Source organism: Sebastes umbrosus, chromosome 23 (genome assembly GCF_015220745.1).
Source record: "Sebastes umbrosus isolate fSebUmb1 chromosome 23, fSebUmb1.pri, whole genome shotgun sequence".
Lineage (NCBI taxonomy): Eukaryota > Metazoa > Chordata > Actinopteri > Perciformes > Sebastidae > Sebastes > Sebastes umbrosus.
The window spans coordinates 17,193,382-17,216,077 of NC_051291.1; the positions used below are offsets into that span (position 1 = coordinate 17,193,382).

The 22,696-nt window shown below is 42.1% G+C and overlaps 1 protein-coding gene across 11 annotated transcripts in view; it reads right to left on the bottom strand.

Moving 5' to 3' along the window:
• grm8a (glutamate receptor, metabotropic 8a) overlaps positions 1–22,696 on the bottom strand; it is a 367,732-nt gene that overhangs the window by 94,341 nt on the left and 250,695 nt on the right. For 9 of the 11 annotated variants that reach the window (XR_005205480.1, XR_005205481.1, XR_005205479.1 and 6 more), the window contains exons 10-11: positions 21,839–22,205; positions 21,724–21,735 (exon numbers count right to left, since the gene is read on the bottom strand). Coding sequence is in view for 7 of the 11 variants with exons in the window: in XM_037760310.1 (XP_037616238.1) it covers positions 21,724–21,735; positions 21,839–22,205 (379 nt within the window). In the remaining 4 variants the exon portion in view is untranslated. The remainder of the gene's footprint in view (positions 1–21,723; positions 21,736–21,838; positions 22,206–22,696) is intronic. The other 2 variants (XM_037760308.1, XM_037760311.1) reach the window with 1 other exon arrangement.

A 22,696-nucleotide genomic window follows, 5' to 3' on the forward strand; every position in this document is an offset into this window, starting at 1 on the left:
GGGTTCTCATTTCATTTTGGGTTGATGAGAAAACTGCTCAGCTAAGGATTTTCGTCTATTGGACACCTTGTTATTTTTCAATTAGTGTGTAAAGGATAGGTCCACCCCAGACTTTAATACAATGTTAATTACCATCATGTATAACCGCCGATAGCGCACTGATAGCTGTGTTATTTTTCCAGGAAGCCTTATCTCTTATTGAACATATTTGCAAAAGTTTTATTCTCAGCGTACTGTATCACTATGATCAAAGAAAAGATTGTTGGTCCCCTCAGACCCAGTAGGCCACACACACAGATGAATCTCCAAGGTGAAAAATGGTGCTTGTGAAAGCTTTTAATCTGGATCTCGATTGAGCCACAGCACATAAAGCATAGCGGAAGCCACTTTGATGATCCCACACATCTCAAGACAGATGTGGCTGTTTTGGTCGGTTGCCAGGGCAGATGAGGAAAAGATGCGTTCAGGTGTCAGCGAGGTGCAAACTTCTTCAGTCATCCCATCTGTTGTAACTCTTTGACGGTTCAATTCATCATCACCTCTGAGCTACTGAATGCCCAAACCAGTAACACATTTAGACTGGTACGCTATGATTAGTTTCCCCAAAACAATCATAACTTAGTAAGTAAGTAAGTAAGTAAGACTTTATTTATATAGCACATTTCATACAGGAGTTGCAGTTCAAAGTGCTTTACATAAAATAAATAAAAAAAACAAGCAGCAAGAGCAGTGCATGGAGTCAACAAAATCATGATAAAAACAATAAAACATTTTAGAACAGTAGAAATAGTAAAATATAAATAGTGCAGGATAAAATTCGTAGTGCAAGTTACAGAGAAAATGCGCTGGTAAAAAGATAGGTTTTAAGATGTCTTTTGAAAATGTCTAGTGTGTTTGCTTCCCTAATATTTATGGGTAGTGCGTTCCATAATTTTGGGGCATAGTTGACAAAGGCCGCATCACCAATCTTCTTACGACTGCTTCTGGTGACCTCTAATAGACCTGCATCTGATGATCGTAGTGTTCTCGCTGGTGTGTAGTTTGTAAGGGAGTTAGCAATGTAGCTAGGTCCTTGTCCATTTAGTGCTTTGTATGTGAGGAGGAGGACTTTGAAGTCAATTCTGAAAGTAACAGGAAGCCAGTGTAAAGTAGCTAGGACAGGACTGATGTGTTCTCTCCTCTTAGTTTTTGTTAATAATCTAGCTGCAGAGTTTTGAATGAGCTGGAGTCTTCCAGTGGTTTTCTTGGGAAGACCAGCGAAGAGTGCATTACAGCTTATGCTTTTGTTTGACACTAAATCTAGGACAACTGAGACGGAACAATATGAGCAGGCAGAATACATTCTAGCACATAAAATGCATATCACATTTTCTGAGAGGGGAGACCTTTGGAGGGAAAGAGTCTGTAAGTGGAGTGCGTCTGATGAACCTCCTGATGAAAGCGTGGGTTTTCCCCTGGTTACTCCAGCAGATGTGTTATGTTAGAGCTTTCAGTCCTTTACTACATTTACTACATTTCTTTGTCAAGTTTCAAACTTGCATCCTGTTTTTTTGAGAGGTCAGTTTCGTAGAAAGCAGGACATATACGCCTGAAGTCAATACATTTTTCGTAAAGACAGTATGAGCAGCATCCATAGACTGTCTAAATGAAATGGATGTAGTCACCATGTCGTCACCCGTTGGTTTGTGGACTCCCGTTTTGATGCCTCGAGTTCGGCAATTTGTCCGATACGAGCAACAGAATGCTGAATAAGATATTTTAAGGTGACCGAAATGTTACATTTAAAGCTGCAGTGGGTAGAAATGGAGCAAAATTATTTAAAAAGTTATTTTTATAAAACGGTCACTATATCCTGACAGTAGTGCATGAGACAGGTAATCTGAAAAAAATCATGTTCCTCTGTGTCCTCCGGTGCTCCTAATGGCATCTGCAAGCTTCACAGACCAGAGGAAAACAACCAATCAGAGCCGAGCTGGAGTTTGCCGTCTCTGAGCAGCTATCAATCACTCACAAACTCCAATCAAACGGTCAAACTAGGCAGCGATGATCAAATATGAATCTATATTCTGTTACTGTAATGCCTATTTCTCGCCTCAAATGTTTTCAGAAACATCTTGTACTGTTTAGCTGTAAAATGAGAAAGTTTGTGACCCCGCAGCCATGTTGAGATCAGTTTAGGAAATACCAAGCACCGCCCACCAGCCGGAGAACAGCCAATAGGAACGCTCAATAGGAACGCTCTCTCTCTGAAATGACCTGTGAATGACCAAAGTCTCCCGTCACGGGCTAGATTTTTTAAAGCCTGAAAACAGAGACATGATGAGGTGCAAAAGTCTAGTTTTCTCTCAGAACACTTGAATTACAATATGCTGAAAGGTTATTATGGAATTTTTGCCCAATGATGCCAAAAACATTCTGCCTACTGCAAGTTTAACTATCATGAACTGAAAACACACTGCGAAGGGTTGTAAGATGAAAACACGGACAACACCCAGACTGGACAATGCCGTGGTTACGACCTGTCAATCACAAGGTAGCCACGCCCTAAAGCATACCCTGCTTTATGGTCTATCTGACCCTAAATTGGACCATAATTTACTAAATGAACATCACGCTGTATTGAAGAAGACTAGACACTAGCGATTGAGACCATAAACTCATGTTTACAATGTTTACTGAGGTAATAAATCAAGTGAGAAGTAGGCTCATTTTCTCATAGACTTCTATACAATCAAGACTTCTTTTTGCAACTGGAGGAGTCGCTCCCTGCTGGCTATTAGAAATAATGCAAGTTTAAGGCACTTCCTTCACTTATCAGACCCAGAGGTTGCCCACTGGCAGCGTCTGTTCTGGCAGTGAACATCACCATTTAATTTAAGTGGTTAATACTGAATAGCTGTGAAAGAATGTAATTCCCGGGAGACACGGCTGATCCTCAGAGACAGGCAGCTTGATAGTTAAGTGTACAGAGAGCGGTCCTCTCTTCAAGGCAGATAACTGAGGCATGACAGCAAACGTTGAAGGCTATTCTGGGGCTGGCTTGGCTGTACTACAAATGACACTGTGAAACAGAAAGTACAGCTTATGAACACTACATCAGAAGCCAATTAACTAAATTAGGCCCATTTTCTGCAGACACTGCAATTTCCACTCGCTGAGGGGAGAGACGGATGACACGTACACATTAAGTTAAAGACCTAAAACATATGTTGTATAAATGGGAGAATGGCATTGTCATGGAGGTTTTTTCTCATCTCCAAATGCAAGAGTGCTATACACCTTTAACCAACGCTACTTAGCTTTCAGAGCATCTGTAGTCAGAGCCAAAAAAAAGTAATTTAATCACTGCTTTTGAAACCACGTTGTAGGGAATTTATTTGTCAAAATTGCTCTTGAAGCAGTCTGAATAGTTGCTTGTGCACGCAGAGACAAGCGTGTCCTCACACCAATATCAGATTAGGCAAGGGTTATAAGGACAGAAACACACACACACACACACCCCGGCCTCTCATGCTTGATGAACCAAGGCACAGAAAAAGTCATTACACTGCGTCTCTGATTATTTGCAATTCCTTTTATATGTAGCACAGAGCAAGAAAAACGGGTGGTGAAATCAAAGAGCTCTGGACAGCAACTTGGCTCACAGCAGAGAAAGGAACAAATAGAAAGATACAGAAAGAGAGACACAGATGGTGTCAATATGAAAGACATTACTGGTTAAGTGGGAGAGAGAATAAACAAGAGTAAGCAAGAAAGGAAGCAGGCAAATACGGAACAGGAGAAAAAAGGTTCGGGAGAACAATCATTGGTTGACAAGAAGTGGAAATTGACAAGAGAAAAAGAAAAGGAGCTAAAGACAAAGTGATGACAAAAGAGTGACTGAACTGAGGAACAAAGTCCTGCAGCACTTATTGCCATGTTGTTTGTGATACAATGGAACGTTTTCCCACAGGACTCTTAACACGGGAACTCACGCATGTTCAAATTAACACGCTGCCACAAACTTCACTGTGTTCAATCCGGCGACCAGGTTGTTGATGTGTGTTGCCAAGTGGCTGAGTAATTGCTTGTTTTCACGTATTGATGTTCACAGTGTGGCATTTGTGATGACATTTTTGAAGCATAATCACCTGTAGAAGTATTTAATTGTTAGTTGGTAAGAGTGTTGATGTATTACAGACACTAGGAATCTCTTTGAAACCTTCTTTCAGATACATCCCTTAATCTGATGCCCCCCTGAATAATCAGGGACAGGTCCTATAGTGAAGAGAAAGACACTGGTAAAATTATATTTTTACAAATTAAGATTGATTCGAAGAAAGCTTAAAGTGTGGGCCCATTATTATTATGATTTTTAAATTATTATTTTCTTTTTTATAGCGTCAAAGTGTTATTTTCCCAAGCCCTTCTAAAAACTCTTTCCCACGTGACCTGATGTAGGTTTCTGGATGATGACGCTGCTACATATACAGTATATATATACATCCTTTTAGATGGCGGTCGGCATGCTCCCAGTTTGGAGAAGTAGGGATGGTAATTTTGAAAAATGTTCTTAACCAATAACCAACCCTCGCTAACCGATTATTAACCGTTAACCGACAAGATTAGTGCGTCTCATGCAACGGTGCGCCAGCTGCAGTGTATGAGCACAACAGACAACCGAGTCCCCAGTTCACCGTCAGGAGAGTTACTGTAGCAGCCACGGTGCTGCGTTCACTGTCTCCAGTTCACCGTCCGAGAGCGTTAGCAGCCCAGTAAAAGTCTCCACCACACATTTAGTTTAGTTTAGCACGGAAGCTAAGCAATGTGCTGCTGTGGATCTGGAAGTCACACAACAACACAAACAAACTAACCGATCACTGCAGCGGGAGACAAGCAACCTCTGTGTTCTGCGAGATAAAATTATTGTTAAATGTAGTCTGGTGGCTCTGAAAACAGCAATATAACGACTTCAGTTCCCTGTTAGAATGGGCTGTCTGATGGCGAGATAAAGCTGTGAATATATTCTGAATATAGCGTACACTTAAACTGATATTGATTTTTTTAGGTGGCTAAAATATGTTTTTATGCTGCTTCCACACACAGCCGCTTTACCTCGCCGTCAGACAGCCCTTTCTGACAGGGAAGAGAACCCGCTGTCTTCAAAGCCACCAGACTACATTCACAAAAACAGCAATTTTACCTTGCAGAATGCGGTAGCATACATACAACTTTACAAATTCCAAACTAACCCTTTCAGTTATTTCCAAACTTAGCACAACTAACTTTGCTATCAGCCTTTCACTTGGACACTGAATAGCTGTGCATTCGCATTAAGCTGAACTCGAGTTCAACTCTGCTGTCGGGGAGTCACTGAGATCTCTCGCCAGACGTCACTCCGCTCTCCTTTTGTCTCCCAGCTCTCATTTGCAATAAATGACTGCTGGCTGCTTTGTTTCATGTCCCGAGTCAGTGAAGGGTCAGAGAATAAGATTGGGAATAAAAAAAAATATATAGCGGTGAAGAAAGCATTATGCCTGACATCTTTCATTCCTAAAGACGTCTTGTGTCGCTCCATCCTTTCTTTGTCTTCCCCTCATCTCTGCCCTGCACTCAAAACTATCTTGTCTGTCCTCACCCCTCTGTTTTAATATCCTTCTTTATATCTGCTTTTTATTCTTGAAACTCTTTCTGATTTTATCTTTTTGACTTTCCAACTTTCTTTCTCTGTTTGTCTACTATACCCCCCATTATTATTTGTTTTCTCTCCATCTCAGCTCTGCTCATTTAACATGCTACCTACTGTCTGTGCTTGTTGATAATGAGTTTAGGTGTCCTTGATTGGTGCCTGTCCTAACCGAACCTTCAAACAAGCAAAGTCACTTTACAGGCAGCCTGAGGGTCCTAAACTAACTTCACACTGCCATTTAGTGTAAAAGCCTCTCGTTTGTGTGTGTTTGTCTCTGTGTGTCTAACTGGCACCTCCTGTTTCTGTCCACTAACACCATGGGACCACTCATCATTTTAATCACCTGAGCCATGGGAGGTTGAAGAGATTTTATTTTTATTTATTTATTTATTTAAAAAATGGGAGCATGACCAAACCAGTTCTTACCGCTTCTGATCGCAAAGGCTTATATTATTTTTTTTTTTCTGATTTTCAGAAATTGAAAGAGTTTGTTAATAGACCAATTAAATAAAAACCCGATCTCCACAGTCATAAGCTGCTTAGCAACATACAACAAACGTAGACAATCTGGAGCATTTAGTCACGCCGGTTTTACAAATTTATAATGAGTTAGTGATTATTTTCCTCTGAAAATACCGAGATAAGATACCTTTTTTTCCACAATAAGTAAAAAAAAGAAATTCATAAATCTAGAAAAAACACTACTTGCAGGAGAGAACTCGCAATTCATTATCATTAAAGTGATTAATCAAGACCTTCTTTATTTAATCCTTTGAAATATAGAAGCATCAAACTATCAGAGTTTCATCTTCCATAAAGGATATCACAGAAGGAAGTGTAACCGAGTACTGTCAATGTTTGACTTTGAAATTATGCAATATATTCAATCCATATATTATAGGCTAAGTAAAGAGTCTGGTAGTGAAGATAAATGTTCAGTTTCCGTGTCTTAAAATAACCTGAAAACCTAGGGTTCACGGCCACAGTGGAACGTAACAACTAGACAAAAGTTACACCGATTATATTAAGTGTTCGATTCATAGCGCCAACTGTGGCAGTTGAGAGAGATATCATTTAGAAACAGTTTTTTACTAAAAGAAAAATGGATTAAAGGTGAGTGGATGTAGTTGTATTTTTTTTTCAATTCATATGAATGAAAAAGTGACTTCTGTAGCTTTTTAGTCTCTTTCTCAATGTGCTTTTTACTCAGTGCTTGTTAAATCCCCAACTTGCACTCCTCCATACGCCCATCACACGCATTTTTCCAACATGGTGCTGTAATAAAAAACTCTTAAAAAAATAATAAAAAAGCTCTGACACAGGATTCTGTGCCGCGATATTTTAACTTTGTGTCAGTGCAGCTTAATTGGGCCCAAGTGTGGTCACTGTTGTCCACAAGTGCCTCATTATCTTCTACAAAACAGCACTTAGAGACATTTTTTTTCTCCTCCATCTAATCCATAGCAGTCTAAGGTCTGTATGTGAGTGCACACATAAAATAATGTTATATCTGTGTTTGCTCTGCCACAGCTTGTTAGCGTAGTTCGTATTGACTTGCAGATCTGTATGAGGTCCGGCCAGTATGTCTCAAGTCAAACTAATTTTGAGTTGTGCATAAAGGTTTCATAGTAATGCATACTCTGGGGGGCGGAGGGACCCTGTTGTGAATAGCTCCCTCTCTCCGAAGCGACGTGACTGTGGTCCCACTGTGCACAGCTCCAGCCAATTAAAATACCCAGCAAGGAAGAACATGGAGCATCATCAGTCAGCAGACTGCTTCCCAAGTTGTAGGAGAAAAAAAAAAAATTGTGTGACGCATGAACATGTAAAACAGGAGTTACTGTATGTCTGCTCTTCTGTCATTAAATGTGCCTGTTTCTGCAGCTGACTTTCTGCAATCTTGACAGAAATTTGGCTGGAAATTATACAAAACATTTTCCCCACAGTGATACTGAGTTAGACCACACAGTCCCAACCCTCTTTTGTAATTCTAATGAAATGAATAAATAAAATCAAGGTAATAAAATCATGGCTTTATTTAAGGGAACACATTCGTGGTCTCATTTTTTCTACTTCTCTTAATTATGTTTGTGTAAAAAAGGAGTCCGCTAACTCTAATTCAACCCTGTTTTGAAATCCCACCTCGTGGTGAAGGAAATGTCACCAGTTCCCCCTTGTCCCACAAAGTCATCAACATATTGTTGCCTTGATAGTTTCCTTAATGACGCAGAGATGAGTTTTCAGAGAAATACTGTATGTGTGTAGCCATATTGCCATGCTAATCATTGCTAATTGAGGAGGAAAACTATGTACAGTAGTAGTGATAATTGAGACATGAGCCTCGTTTCCACCAAGTACCACCTGGTAATTTTAATCCCGGGACTACTTTTCAAGGAACTAAAACGTTCCATTGTTGTTTGCGTTTCCATAGTGAAGATTAGGCAAATTAGTCCACTGACGTACGAAAAAGCATCATGACATGTGACGAGGGCTGCTGGTGGTCGCAGCGGCAAACACACTCTGCAGCCTGCAGTTCAGTGTGTCGGCCCGTTTCATCTAAACCGAGTATATGGCTGGACCGTGTACGGTCAGTCTGTGAATTTGTAGCTAAATTGTTACACAAATAGTCAGTGGTCATGTCTATAATGTTAAATGCAGTGGTTCATGTCCACCAGGACAACGGCGAGGACACTAGGGGACGCGCTGCTCCACTCAGATGGCCGTGACGTACCCTATCGTTAAATTGCACCTGACTGGTCCCTGGTTTTCTGCTTGCCGTTCCAAACAGGAATCAGCGTGGCGGCCTGCTTATAAACTTTCTGTTATTCCGTCTAACAATCCACCAAAAAAAAACATTTTAAGCGAAAAATAGGCTATGCAACTGTTGAATCACGTTTCATTTTAGAACTAGATCGTCTAGTGTGACAGCTTGGTCCAAGTTTCGTGAGCTGGATACTTTGTGCTGGACGGGCTCATTTGCATAAAGGACTGCTCCTGCCTTTTCATTTCGTAAGAGCAACGGCCAATGAGGAAACTCCGACACTCGGCCAACCAATCGTGTAACTTCATCGCTCAGTTGACCTCTGCAGTCCAGCCAAAAACACGTTGGGGGATAAAAAAGGCCCTGTAAAATGTCCCCGGAACTTAATTTAGACCATGGCGATTGAAATGCAACGAGTTCCTCAAGGGGTTCCTAGTTCCTGCGGTGGAAACGGAGCTATGCAATATCAATAGGTAATCTGCAGCCCACTGTGAAACGAGTCAACATTAGTCACTTTTTTCCTTCACTAGAGATTCCATATTCCAAGTTTTCATGAGTTGCTTGTGGTTTACATCCACAGCTACAGAAAAAGTAAAGCTTTGTTGTTTTGTCTGTGTCAGACAGCTATCTGACAAGTTGGGTTGGTTACCATAGTGATTATAAATATATGTGTATAAATACAACAGGTAACTAAAAGGTGGAAATCATTTGTCTTTTTTCTGTCATGGTTTGACAGTCGCTCCAGGTGCATTAGTCGTACTCTACAAGTGGTAGCAATGCCCATCTGTTTACAGTCATTTCAAGTACACACACAAACACAAACACATGCTGATGCAGCTGCTACTAACAGACACATACACGGTTTGCACTCTCACTATACATTAGATTAGTATACACGAATCAGGGGAAATAACGGAAGTAACCAAGTCGACATTACTGCGGTGGAATCTCCCATCACGACACGCACACCTTTGAATGCGAGCTGTCCTAAGAAGTGTACAATTTTCTACTTTTACCTTTACTTTCTATGTAATGTTACATTTGACAATGATGTCTAGGAGTTTGTGAAGAACCTGAGCAGTTCTCTATACACATGTGAATGAAACAAAAGTTATTACAAACCAATCTACTCACATACAAACTAATAATAGCATGCCCTATTTTCCAGTGGCTTAAATAAGTGCACAACCTAATGAGGAACAACACTCGAACACTCCAGCAAAATAAGAGTCCAACTGGAAGCACCGACTGGAATAACTCTTTGTTGACCAGACTTTTTTACTCCTGATTCAGACCAGCATGCACCCTGACACTTTGAGTCTGACAGAGCTCCAAAATCCCCCAAAGCCAAGTATTTCCTCACCAGTGCCAGCAACTGGACGCCAGGTTATTGCATCTGCGCAGCAACAGCTTGAAAGGCAACAAACTTTGAATTTCTCTCGGGATCGGCAGGATGAGCAGCACGCCACTAATTAAAAATGGGGCATCTGAAAAGGCTTCATTTATCAATTTCCCAATGTTTTTTAATTTTGCCTAAATGATCGTCCTCGTGGTTGATAAATGCAGAATGATTTCCTCAGTTTATTGTGCGTTTGCTTCACATTTCACACTTTTAATGTTTATTCTGTTAATAAACAAAAAAACAATCAAATCAAACAATTTAAATATAATTTAATAAATGTAAATCTTGAAAAGTTAAACGGCAAAAAAAAAAAGTCTGTCAAGACAACTATTTTATCATTCTCTGTTGAAGCCTTTTATTATTCATTTAGTAGTTCTTTTTGCCTTGTCATGCAATCTGTCTCTTAGCAGTCTGACATATACAGGAATGAAGAAATGACAGCTGCGGCGGAGGTAGAAAATAAACAGAATAGACAACAGCGTATGTGAAGTTTGTTATTTTAGCGTTGTAAGGTTGATGGAGATGACTGTTACCTTGAAAGGGAATTTCGTTGCCTGTCTTTATTGCTCCCTTGAGGAGAGTTTACGTGCATGTAAGTGTACTTAAATGTAGTGAACGTAGAGCATGTGTGTGTGTGTGTGTGTATGCATATACGGTGTGTAAGTGTGTGTGTGTGCTGCCAGCGTCTCTGTGTGAGGTCCCCCCTTGGGCGTCCCCACATCCTTCAACATCTCACTGTTTGATGTCAGGATCTGACACTCGCTGTCTGTCTCTCCCCATATTCAGCCAAACGACCAAATCCCACCAGAACCCTGCAAAAGATTGCAAAACCCATTCCTTCAAAAATGAATGAAAGGTTTTTTATTCTCTCCCCCCCCCACCAGCCTGTTGCAGATTATCACCCCAAGGATTGGTAAACTCTGTCAGAATGAAAACGACATGGAGTCTAAGGTTGCTTCCTGTGCAGTACGTGTTCAGCTGATCCCAGTGTGTCACTACTGTATAGAGCTATGAGCTGGTATTTTACCTTGCCTGCAAACATAAAGCTCGATATGGTTTTTAATTTAAACTCATGCTGAGAAAGTTTGCATTTTGAAGGTAGTTTTCCTTCTATTATGTCATATTATTGAGCCTCGTGGCTCAGCACTAATACTCACTTGATGAAAGAAGCAACCCGCTGTCCTCATATACCCACTTTTCCCCTTGAGCATCCCATACGTATTCTATATTTCTATTTAAATGTGGTGGTTTAAAAATAACACTGTACATGCAGCTGTGTACTTATAAATGTAATGAGTACCTCCATCAATCTTGTGATCACTATAATTACTGCAACGCAAACTCAACCAATCTCAACATAATTCTCAACAGCTTGCAATTTTGTCTAATTCCCACCACATTTCCAACAAAATGGTTAAATTGAAAGAATGATGGTGCATTTCGCAAATAATCGTGTCTTCCTTGCTTCCGGAGCGGTGAACCTGATACGTTTAATTCAGGGCAATCTGCCCCTTCAGGATGCATGAATCCTTATTGACGGTTTGTGCAGACTACAGTCTATTGGCTGTTACAGGAATCAACACCAATTGCTAGCATGTATCCAGTATACCACTGAGGTAATTACATGCTGAATGAATGAAGGCGTGTTTCACTTTGTACTTGAGAAGGACTGGGAGGGAATCTGAGGAATCAAAACTCTTGGGGACTAGCAGGGCGGAGAGGGGAGGGAAGTCAAAGGCATTCATGGGATGCATATTTTATCATCTTATCAGGATCAGATCATGTATATAATATATAGTATATCATTAATGTCAGATTCGCTCACGGCACGCTGTGAAAATAGACCAGACGCCAAAACTATTGCTGAAGATCTTTAGCCGGCCGTGGAGCTCTGTGGCGCGATGCGTCCTGTGTGAACAGCTCAAGTGATTCACACGGGCGCCGAAAGGACACGGGCAGTGCTTCTCCGAAAAATCGCAGCGCTTTCTCGGCCTATGTGAACCTGTTGTTACTCTCCCCCACAGAAACACTGCTCCTGAACTGCCTGAAACGCCTCACTTGAAGTCCTGCCTTTTCTTCTGTAAGATGGTGATGTCACCAAGTAACACATCTGCATAATACCTGCCTAGCAGCTAGTTTGGCACGCCCTCAAACAAAGCTAGTTAGAGTGGAGCTGGTGAAGAGTCCGAAGAGTTTGGTTCGGTTGACCAATCATCACGAGGGGGTGTAAAGAGGTGATGCAGCACAGCCGGTATGAGGACAGTAAAGTGTTTTTTTGAACATTAAAGCATGTAAATATGTTCTAGTAGAAATCCAAAATACAAGTCTGCACCTGAAAAAAAGCATAATAGGTCCTCTTTAAAGATCCCCATCTTTTTACTCATACTGAAACATAGTAGATAGACACCGTGGCTATGCGGACTGTTGAAAGGAACCTTCAGTGTCAGGCTCACATACTGTTACTGTATAATTATGAATGCAAACAATGTTTAAGCAAATGTTGTGTTTACAAATCTACCTTTATAGATTGTCTACACTGAAACAAGCTGCAGCTGAATCATCCACTGGCCAGTCAAAGTATAATTGAGTGTAACAATAAACCCTGCAATGCGATCTTCTCAAAGCACTTGTGTAGCATCATGTTTGGGGCAGCTGTGTGTGCGTATGTGTCAGTTGTGATGCTTAAATGCTCACGACCTCAGAGCGTTGGCCATCTGTCCGACTCCTAAACGATTCAGACGTTTCTCTGTTTCCCTCCCTCCTCTCCATCCTGCTCTCTTTCTCTTTGTATCTCTTGGTGTTTCAATTTTACTCTACCTCGTCTGTGATCCACATTTATTATATCTCTAATATTAGCTCGCCTCCGTCTTTAGCGTTGGATGCTTGTGTAAATCCCACCCTCCTCTGACTCTCTGTCTGCTAGTAGCTGTTGACGTTGCTCTCACTCCGCACACCCACACTCTCTGATTCATTCTCTTTTGCTGCAGTTTTGCCTTGAATGTTCACTCTCGCTGCCTCCTTTTCTTTCCCCTCTAACTCCCTTTCCTTCTTTCATCCTCCATCTCTTACCGCCCGCTTTTTTATTCTGCCTCCCTCTGTCTCTCCCGACCTCTTCAGATTAGCGCAGATTGATCACCAACGGTTACTCCCGGTAAGGATCTGGGCGGTCACTGGGTCTCCGCCGGGACCACATTCGCAGCCATAAATCTGTCTGAGGACGTTGAGCCGCGACACTGTGTGTGTGGTTGTGTGTGTGTGAGTGGCAGAAATGGATTTGTGTGGCAGGTACCGTGCATTGTGTGTGTTCTTTATATACTCTTGAGGACCAAAATGCAATCATGGGGGGAGGAAAAAAAAAATGAGAAGTGTTACTCAAAGTGAGGCTATTTGCCATTTCTTTACTTGTTAAAGGGGCTATTTTGAGGTCAGGACACGTGGGACTTGCTTTGGTCTGAGGTTAGACAGCGGTGTGTGTGGGTGTGTGTGTGAGTGAGAAAGATGGGGAATGTGTCATAGAGATAATGTGAATGGGAGGCCTTGAGAGACACAAAGTGCATAGGTCTGTATGAATGGCAGCTTCAGCGACTGAACCTGGGGATTCATACTATTCAGAACATGCGGCTCTGTCCTTCTATTATGACACTAAAGTATTCAGTCTGTTTCCAAGCTGCATACCTCGCCGTTTCACTCTACCTACTAATGTGGACCAAGGTGTACGTGGAATAAAAGAGATTTTTAAAAGTGCATGATCCATCACCTCGTCTCTTTCTCTCAGCAGCTCCTGCATGGGTATACAAGCATAACTAGAGACCAAAAATATCACTCAAATACGTCTCTGTGCAAGCAACTGGTGCACACGTAATGACACAATACTGACACAACACACATACTGTGAAAAAAAAGACACAATTGCACACACACACACACACACACACACAGCAGTGAGTGGGTTTGTGGGTAGCAGCGGGGTGGTTGATTCCTCCTCTGTTGGAAGCAGGAGATAACAAGCTGACCATATTTAAGACATCTGGAGAACAGGAGAGGTGGCTCGCAGGGAGAAAGAAAGAGAGAGGTATAGATAAAGAGAAAGAGAGGGAAAAAAAGGGAAAGATGGTTTTCTGTCTATAGTGTCAGGCAAAGGAATGATGAGGCAGACAGAGAGAGATAGCTGGAGAGAGGATGTACCCTGTGGTTAGGGCTTTACAACAAGCAGGGAGAGGCACACATACACACACACACACAACCTTTTTCCCATTTCTGCGGGGTGCGGCAGAAGCTGTTTGGAGCCAGCAGCCTCTGCATGGTAGCATGACCTATTTCAAAACAATACTTCCCCCTCGCTGGTGATGGTTAAGAATCTCCCTCTCTCCCTCTTTTCTTGTTTTATCTCGCACATTCTTATTCCGTGTCTCGCTGTCTTCCCTGCGTGTCCCCCCCTATCTCTCGCCAAAACTTTTCCCTTTCAATTCTCATCACTCCCTCTCTTTGTGCTCCTCTTTCTCCGGCCCGCTGTGACTCAGCGCCATGTTGAGTATTCAGAGGAGGGCGAGTGTGAGTTACAGGGCATGAGCAACGGGGAGGAATGAGAGGAAATGTGTGTTAAGATATACAAGGATCATATGAAAAGTGGAAGGGACTGAACATATTTAAGTACACCAGAGGGAAATAGATTCGAGTGACGATGAGTGGGTGAGGACAGAGGATGAGGCATAAGTCTGCATTTATCAGAGAATTAACCACATGAAGTAATTCTAAATATACATATATAAAGAGAGTATAGAAAGGTCTCCATGTTACAGACTGTGTGGTTATTATACAGCCCAGAATCTACGAAGGGATTTGGGATTTCTTTAGGTGCAAGGCCGTGCATTATAACTCTTGTTGTATGAGCACAGACGGTACCTTCTAACAGGCTCTATAGGCTTCACCTCTCCATGTTGCTCTACTCTGCTGATCTCACCGTATCGCACAGAAAGATCCAGCCCTGCTCCCAGTCAACGCACGCCTTTAGAACTTGTACAAACTGACCAAGGGGAAGTAGATGCCACGTCAACTCCTCAAAGGTTGAGCATCAAAAGTTCATTCTTGACCTCAACTGAAGGTCGACTCACTGCGCTTTCATCCTCCTCACGGTGCACTGACTACAAACCTTCATATCTCTGCTGGTACACCCTAAAGACCGGACACCCCAGAGAGGGAAAAACTGGAGTAGTGCAGGCAGTTGTTTCCCCTTGTTTGACTGCTCTGGCCAGGCGAATGTGCCGAGGGGGGGGGGAGGGAGGCTCAGCATGAATTTAAAAAGAAAACATGTCACTTTTAAAGCTGGTTTGCATATTACTCTCATTATTTCCTTCTTCTAAAGCAGTGGTGAAAAAAAACCTGCCAGGAGTTTTCATTAAACAAAATTATGACTGCGTGCCAAATTAATCAGAGCACAAAAGGCCAAATGGCCTCCTCAGTTACCGTATGACCGGTTGCTGACAAGCAATGTAGCATTTAAAAGGGTAGTTTTTAAATGGAGTTCAGCGCAGTGTTTAGTCCACATAACACGCACTGGGGCTGCATTACATCACTTCCAGCAAACTTCATGGAGAACAACGAGGGCTAAACAGCATCTCCGAATATATTCTCTGGTCTAGCTCAGCTAAAAACACAAAAACACCAAATCAGTCAGCAGGTTAGTGTGTCGTTCACTACCGGGCCTGTTTGTAACATACCGACAACATTATCTTCACTTCACTTGTTCAACTGCCTTTAGCAGTTTAGATAACAGACACTCGACTGTCCTGCTGTTATTACAGACTAGGGGTGTAGATCACAAGTTTCATCACAATACAATATCATATGGATTCTTTCAACAACGATATGATATTTGCCGATATCACAAAGTCTGCCACGATACGATTTTGATTTGATTCAATTCAGGGGCCTACGATCGACATGAGACGATTTCATATTTCATGGATATTTAACAGAGCTACATTTATATCAACTCACAAAAAACAAATAGAATATGATTTGACAATTTTATTACTGGGTTCTTCCATATATTTAAATGTCAAACATCTATTCCTTTTAATAAAAAGGATAAAAAAGTAGACTGTTGTTCACTATAAAAGTGCCACATTTCTTATGTGCAAATATTTTTCATCAGTTAAGAATTTCAAATTAAGGGCGTATCTTAAAGATGATGATACTTTGCATCGATATATTGGATCGTTGATCCTTAAATCGATATATCGATCCAGATCGATGGATCGTTATACCCCTATTACAGACTTGAGAACTATATACTCTTGCCTTGTTCATGGACTCTGCTGCAAAATGTGCATAAATATAGAGGAAACACTGGGATGGATATTTGGCGTTATTTTTGGCATTAAAAAATATATCATTTTGGCCTGGTGGGGGGTTCCCATCGGTTTTGCGGCCTGCCAGTCTGCTACAATTACAGGAGAAACACTGGTTTGGCATCACATGCCTCAACTCAAAGGAACACTACATTGGTGAAATGGTCCTGGACAAGACACTGAATGAACATCAGAAAGACACAGTTGTCTGTGAACACCAGACATAACTGGTCACAGCACTGACTGGGAAAGGGTTAAAGGTCATTCACCAGGAGTCGGGAACAGATATGCTTCTATTTTAATCAAACCAGCTGTCTACATAGGCGGTTTATTTACTCGTGTTTTTCTCACATAACTACAGCGATTGTGAGCTGGGCTCTGAGCGCTGCCAAAATGCAGATTACCGACACAGAACTGTGCCTGAACACATCCTGAGTATACGCTGATTGAGGGCCAAAGCGGTTGCCGCTGCTGCTCTGCTAACCTGCTGCTTTCACTATGAAGAATGTGCAACACCATGCAGATAGGGTTGAAATTTCTGGAAAAAAAGTTGGCAAGTGGACATTTTTCTCTTTTGTCAAAGGCACAGCAAAGTTTAAAACACTCCCGCAGAGATGCATTCTAGCACGGATAAGCTGAAAAGAAGCACTGAAGGACACCTGGTGGCACCAGAAGATCCAAGCCACTATGTAAGCCAGTGTTTCGACAGGTCCCAGAGCCATTAACAAGTCAACATAGCTGTACATTTCTTATGCAAAGTATCCAGGAGTGTTAGTATACAGCAGTTTTAATACTTATATAGGCTACCGGCAATATTGGGGGAATGATTAAAGTTAATCATAATATGTGTCACGTTGTCATCCAACATCCAACTAACTACATTGTAGCCCCTTCCCCCTCGGCCCATTCGGAAACCAAAACCTATGCCCTTGGTAGAGCTCTCCTCATTAAAGCCCCATCAGCGAGTCACATCATTACCTGTTTATTCCTTTCCACTCGTCTCCCCCCTCCCTCTTCTCTGCTCTCTCTGTTAGCCAGCCAGCTGCCACACACTCCAGAGGATATTCCAATTAGAAAACAACATACACAGACACACAAATGTGCACTGGCGGATATTCCAATTAAATACAACACACCAGACAAACACACTCAAACGCCGATACACAAGAAGTCGCCGGTGGACATTCTAATTAGCCAAACAGCCCAACCAGTAAGACAGGACGGCTTCAGCAGCAGCAGCACGTCAGATAGCATACACACACGCATGCGTGCACACACGGATATACCCCTTGTGTGAACACACACACACAAAGGACTTTTGCAGTCACACATATGCATGAACACACCTGTAAAGGTGGCATGACACATCAGCACCTATATGCAATGTCGTGGACTCGCACAACTTAAAGGTTAGAGAAGTTTCCATCTGTCATGAGGACACCTGTTTGAAACCTGCTGGATTAAAGTGAATCAGTAATGTTCAAGTTGTTAGGTTGTAATTGTAATGACACTCTCCAGATCATATTTGCCTGAATGTGTCGAAGTGACAAAAGGTCAAAAAAGAAACCTCGCTGAGTCACTTAAAACTTCCTGCATGAATAACTACTCCAAAACTCTCCGGCTTCTTGAAGGGGGGTGGAAAAAAAATGAGAGCGAGCAAAAGGAAAAACACTATGAAACATCCAGCAAGAGTATGATTTCCCTGATGTGTGATTAGACTGGATCACTTTGATGTCAGCTTTTTGCCATGCAACAGAGGCGGGCACCCGCCTTGAAAGGAAAATGGGGCTGAGACGCAAGGAAACGGAGAAATGAAAATTGCCTGACTGACACCGCAAAATAGGGAGAGACTGTAAGAGTTGTGTCTTTTGTGGAGGGTGAGGAAGGGAAGACTTGAACCTTCAGCGGACACAAAAGGGAAGGCCTTTTTACACCGAGTCTAGGGACGCACCGATACCGATGTTCGGCCGATATTCGCCTTGTTGACTGCCATCGGTTGTTGTGTTGGTTATTTGCGGTCAGTCTCGGACAACAGTAACCAGCTGCTGATTCAGAGAAGAAGCCACTGGTCACGTCTCTGGCATGACGGCAGCTGCCTTGTGCCGTGAGCACGTGTGGTTTGTTTACAAATAAAAGTGAAAGAAAAAAAATCAGCCGTGTGATTTCACTGTCTCGGAGAAAGATCAGCGTCAAGAACGTTACGTTCAACGAAAAAATCAAGCAGTAAGACGGTGCCGCAGCACCCAGTATGTTGCAGGGGGGACATCCTACATGTCGTGTAGCCCGTGCTTAGTCAGTCCCTCCACACAGTTCCGGGTGAGCAGAGTGCAGCAACACATTGTGGACGCCGCATCGTGGTCCCGCAGCTCCGCCGTTGGTCCGATCAGCTCGGACAGCTGAGGCAGCGATGGATGAAGGGGCGGCCCGCCCGAGTAAAGTCTATATACTGTATATGGGAAACACTGCTTATGTTTCTATTCGCTTTTACATTAACATTTAATTTATGCTTCACAAAACTAATATTTTGATTGGACTATGTAAGTACTGAAACATTCTTCTCATTGAGTATGTAGTTGTATATAAGCTAAAAAGGCTTTTGAAGCATTTATTAAAAATATATATATATTTTTCATGTGAAAAAAGGTAAAATTCACCATATGAGACAAAACTGAATTAATTACGTGGGTGCAACGGATAGCGTAGTCCCAAACGGGGCTAATGAATGAATGACATTAGCAAGAAGCTATCGTTTAGCTGCCTAGAGCTCAATCACTACTGTCCAATCTTTCCTACATCATCTTTTTTGCGACCATCCCCGATTCCAAACTGCCACAATCTGTCTTTAACTTGCTCATCTCTGTATTCTTTTATTTCTTTTTTGTAAGGCGCTTTGTGCGGGGGAGACTAAATGAATGTTTTTTATGCCATTTTGGACGATGACGTTTGCACACACGATGGCTCCGAGTGGTCAAACAACCCTCTTTTGCTTTTAGACGGATGCGAAAAAAAGCAGAAAAATCAAACCTTTTCCGAAAACTTTAATGGCGGATTAAAGTTTTGGAGTCGATTGTGTAAACGTGATTGACGTGGGAGGTTGTTTATTTCTAAATGTGCTATAATTTCGGATGAAAAATTGACTTGACAAGACTTGGTGTACAAAAAGCCTGTAGTCAGAAGATGATGACACAACTGGACTGACATCTGAGATTGTGTAGAAGGACTCTCAAGGACACGGTTTGTTTTGATTTGATTAATTTCTCTCCTTAACAGCTTTGTGATTTGCATCTCTACGGTGTATGTGTGTGTTCACATACATATTATGTTCTACTTGAACCTGTGAATGACACGGTGCTATCTATCTGTTCACCGCCATGCCTGTGTGACTGCTTATCTATCTCCTATATGTGTGCATTTACAGTATAAAGATTTAGCACTGTGATGTACAAGCTGTCACATCTGCAATCAACCTTCCTTGAATCTCAATGAGCGTATGTATGAAGGGTTTTAGTGTATAGTAAACTCACTGGTTTACTGTGTGTGAGCTGTATAGTTATGAATCAGATTGGCTGCTGAGTTCATGCCTCCTGACTCTAAACTGATAAGGTGGAAGGACACCTCTTATAGGCTGTCACGCAATCAGTCGATCACCTGGTTATGGTTTCCCGAAGGCAGTGGCTCCCGATCGTTTTTGCTTACAATCCCTTAAAAACAAATCAAGCGATAGCTACGTGTGACTCCTCGGCGCAGGTTATGGCCTTAGAGTGAATATGTAGTGATTTTTCCTTCTTTTATCGTTTTATTTTGAAGGACTTTTAGATGCCTGAGGAGGTGAAACTATCAAGTATTTCAACAGGAAAAAAAAGCACACACACAAAAACATTTCTTTCTAATTATTTTGTGGCCCCTAAGATTTATTGTGGGACTCTTTGAGACTCTTTAGGAATATAAGTGTGTTCCTCTGTCTATTTGTATCTGTATATGTATGCATATGATTAGGGTGAGTTTTCATTCATTTATCTTGAGTTCAGAGGTCAAGGGTCCCCTTTGAAAATGGCCATGCCAGTTTTTCCTCGCCAAAATTTGGCATAACTTTGGAGCGTTATTTGGCATTCTTCCAGACAAGTTAACATGACGTGGTTGGTAGCTATGGATTTCTTAGGTTTTCTAGTTTCATATGATGCCAGTCTAGCTTAAGACTGAGCTACAACTTCTGAAAGACAGAATAGCGACCGGACCTGCCAGCCGGCCGTCTTAATAGCTTATATAATCAATCGATTGAGATATGTAATCGCAATTAATCGCAAGATTGTCCAAGATTAATCGCACAGTTTTTATCTGTTCAAAATGTACCTTAAAGGAGAGATTTGTCAAGTATTTAATACTATTATCAACATGGGAGTGGGCCATGACAGTTTTTCCTTGCCAAAATTTAGTGCAAGTTTGGAGCGTTATTGAGCATCCTTGCGACACGCTATTATGACATGGTTGGTACCAATGGATTCATTAGGTTTTCATATGATGCCAGCATCTAGCTTTAAAACTGAGCCCGCTACAACCTCCGAAAGATCGACTGCTTTAAAGAAATAAGTGGACGTTAAAACGTGTTATTATCTCTGGATCAAATTTTCCTCCACCCCTATTAGGATTACTGTTAGGATAATATCCAATAAAATACAATATACATGCAGATAATGTGCTGTGCACATCCATATGAAACCAAATCATTCATTATCCTTCATTACATGAAGCCTGACCCCTGTAAAGGCCGCCCACACACACAGACTTACATCTCATCTTACTCACACCATAAACATGTAGCCATCAATAATTGACTAAAGGTAGGAGGAATAAGCTCCACAGTACAACCCCTCTAAAAGCCTGGACCACCAAGGCGTGGATCCAGTCAATCAGTCACACAGAAAATCCTCTTGTACTCACGGGGGATTGTCAGGAGATTTTGGGCTGTAAGCCATTAGTACAGCTACAATTGAAAAAATTGAAAATATCACACATATCTATCTCTCAGTGCCATGAGATGTGGTTTTGATCTCCAAAAAGTTGTCTGGGGAAGACAGAAAGCAGACGTTTCGCCATAGCAATCAAATTTATGACTCAAAAAAGTGATTCCAAAACTTAGTATTACTGCAAAATGGGCTCAGGAGAGGTTCGTCATGCTCACAGAAAGCCCATAAACCGCATCATCACCACTCCCCACCTGTCAGTGAATTGTCATCATATAAAAAGACATTTCACACACACACACGCACACACACACGTATACATTAGTATCACACAGAAATGATCTAAATCCACTGCACCTTTCGCTATGAAGTCAACTCACACACATAGATTCACCCTGTAGTCATCTTTCCTGCAGACTGTGGTGTCTCAAAGAAAATTGCTTTAAATCCCAAACAGGTCATTTACAGGGTAATCCAACAGATAGACACACACACAAACACACACACAAACATCATGGTTTCATCCTCTTTGCAGACTGAAGACGATGTGGATGAAGTACAGATATTTTCAATATACTCACACTCTCTGTAGACTGTAGTTCATAAAGGAAATGTTGAAAACAGCAGTTAAGGTATGCAGGTTCGGTAGAATTGACACCAAAAAAAAAGAAAGACATAAAACATGCACACACTCACCCTCTCTGCGGACTGCGACGTGCCAAAGAAGATGGGTATGAACGCCAGCCAGATGATGCAGGTGGTGTACATGGTAAATCCGATGGGCTTGGCCTCGTTGAAGGTCTCGGGCACGCCCCGCGTCTTGATGGCGTAGACCGTGCACGTCACCATCAGCAGGATGGAGTAGCCCAGGGAGCAGATGAGGGACAGGTCCGAGATGTCGCACTTGAGGACACCGCGCGCCGACGTGGGGTCCTGGGTCCGCTGCTCGCCGTAGTCCACGACCGTGTGGGGGGGGTCCACGGCGAACCACACGAAGACCCCCAGCAGCTGGACCGAGATGAGGGAGAAGGTGATGACGAGCTGGGAGGCGGGGGAGATGAACCTGGGGAGAGGAGAGGATTATGGATATGAGGGGGTGGTGCAAAGAGGGAATAACGATACCAGAGTTAGAGGTTTCATTTAGCGTGGGGCGACCCATGCTAGAGAGTTTGTGCTCGCGGATATAACTGTGCTTGAAAAATGGGTCATTGCTATATAAAATGATTAGATTTCCATGCATTATGTAGTGTTTTATAAGATTAGATTTTTCTTAAAGTCTTTGGCCAAAAGACATATCTAACTATAAAGCAAGGAATCTGTCTGTCTGGTCCTCTGTGTGTTATTCACATATCTTGAGAACCTTTCATCCGATCTACTTCACACTTGGCGGGTGTATTGCTCAGGGCCCAAAGGAGTGCAGTGTCCAATGTGGTGAAATTTGGCCAGATGGTGGCGCTATAACGATGTAATTTACATTTTGGCCTGTAACTTTTGATCGTAAATCCCTGGATTTTGTGGGTCCAGACCGAGCCTGCAGGAAGAACACCGGGCTTT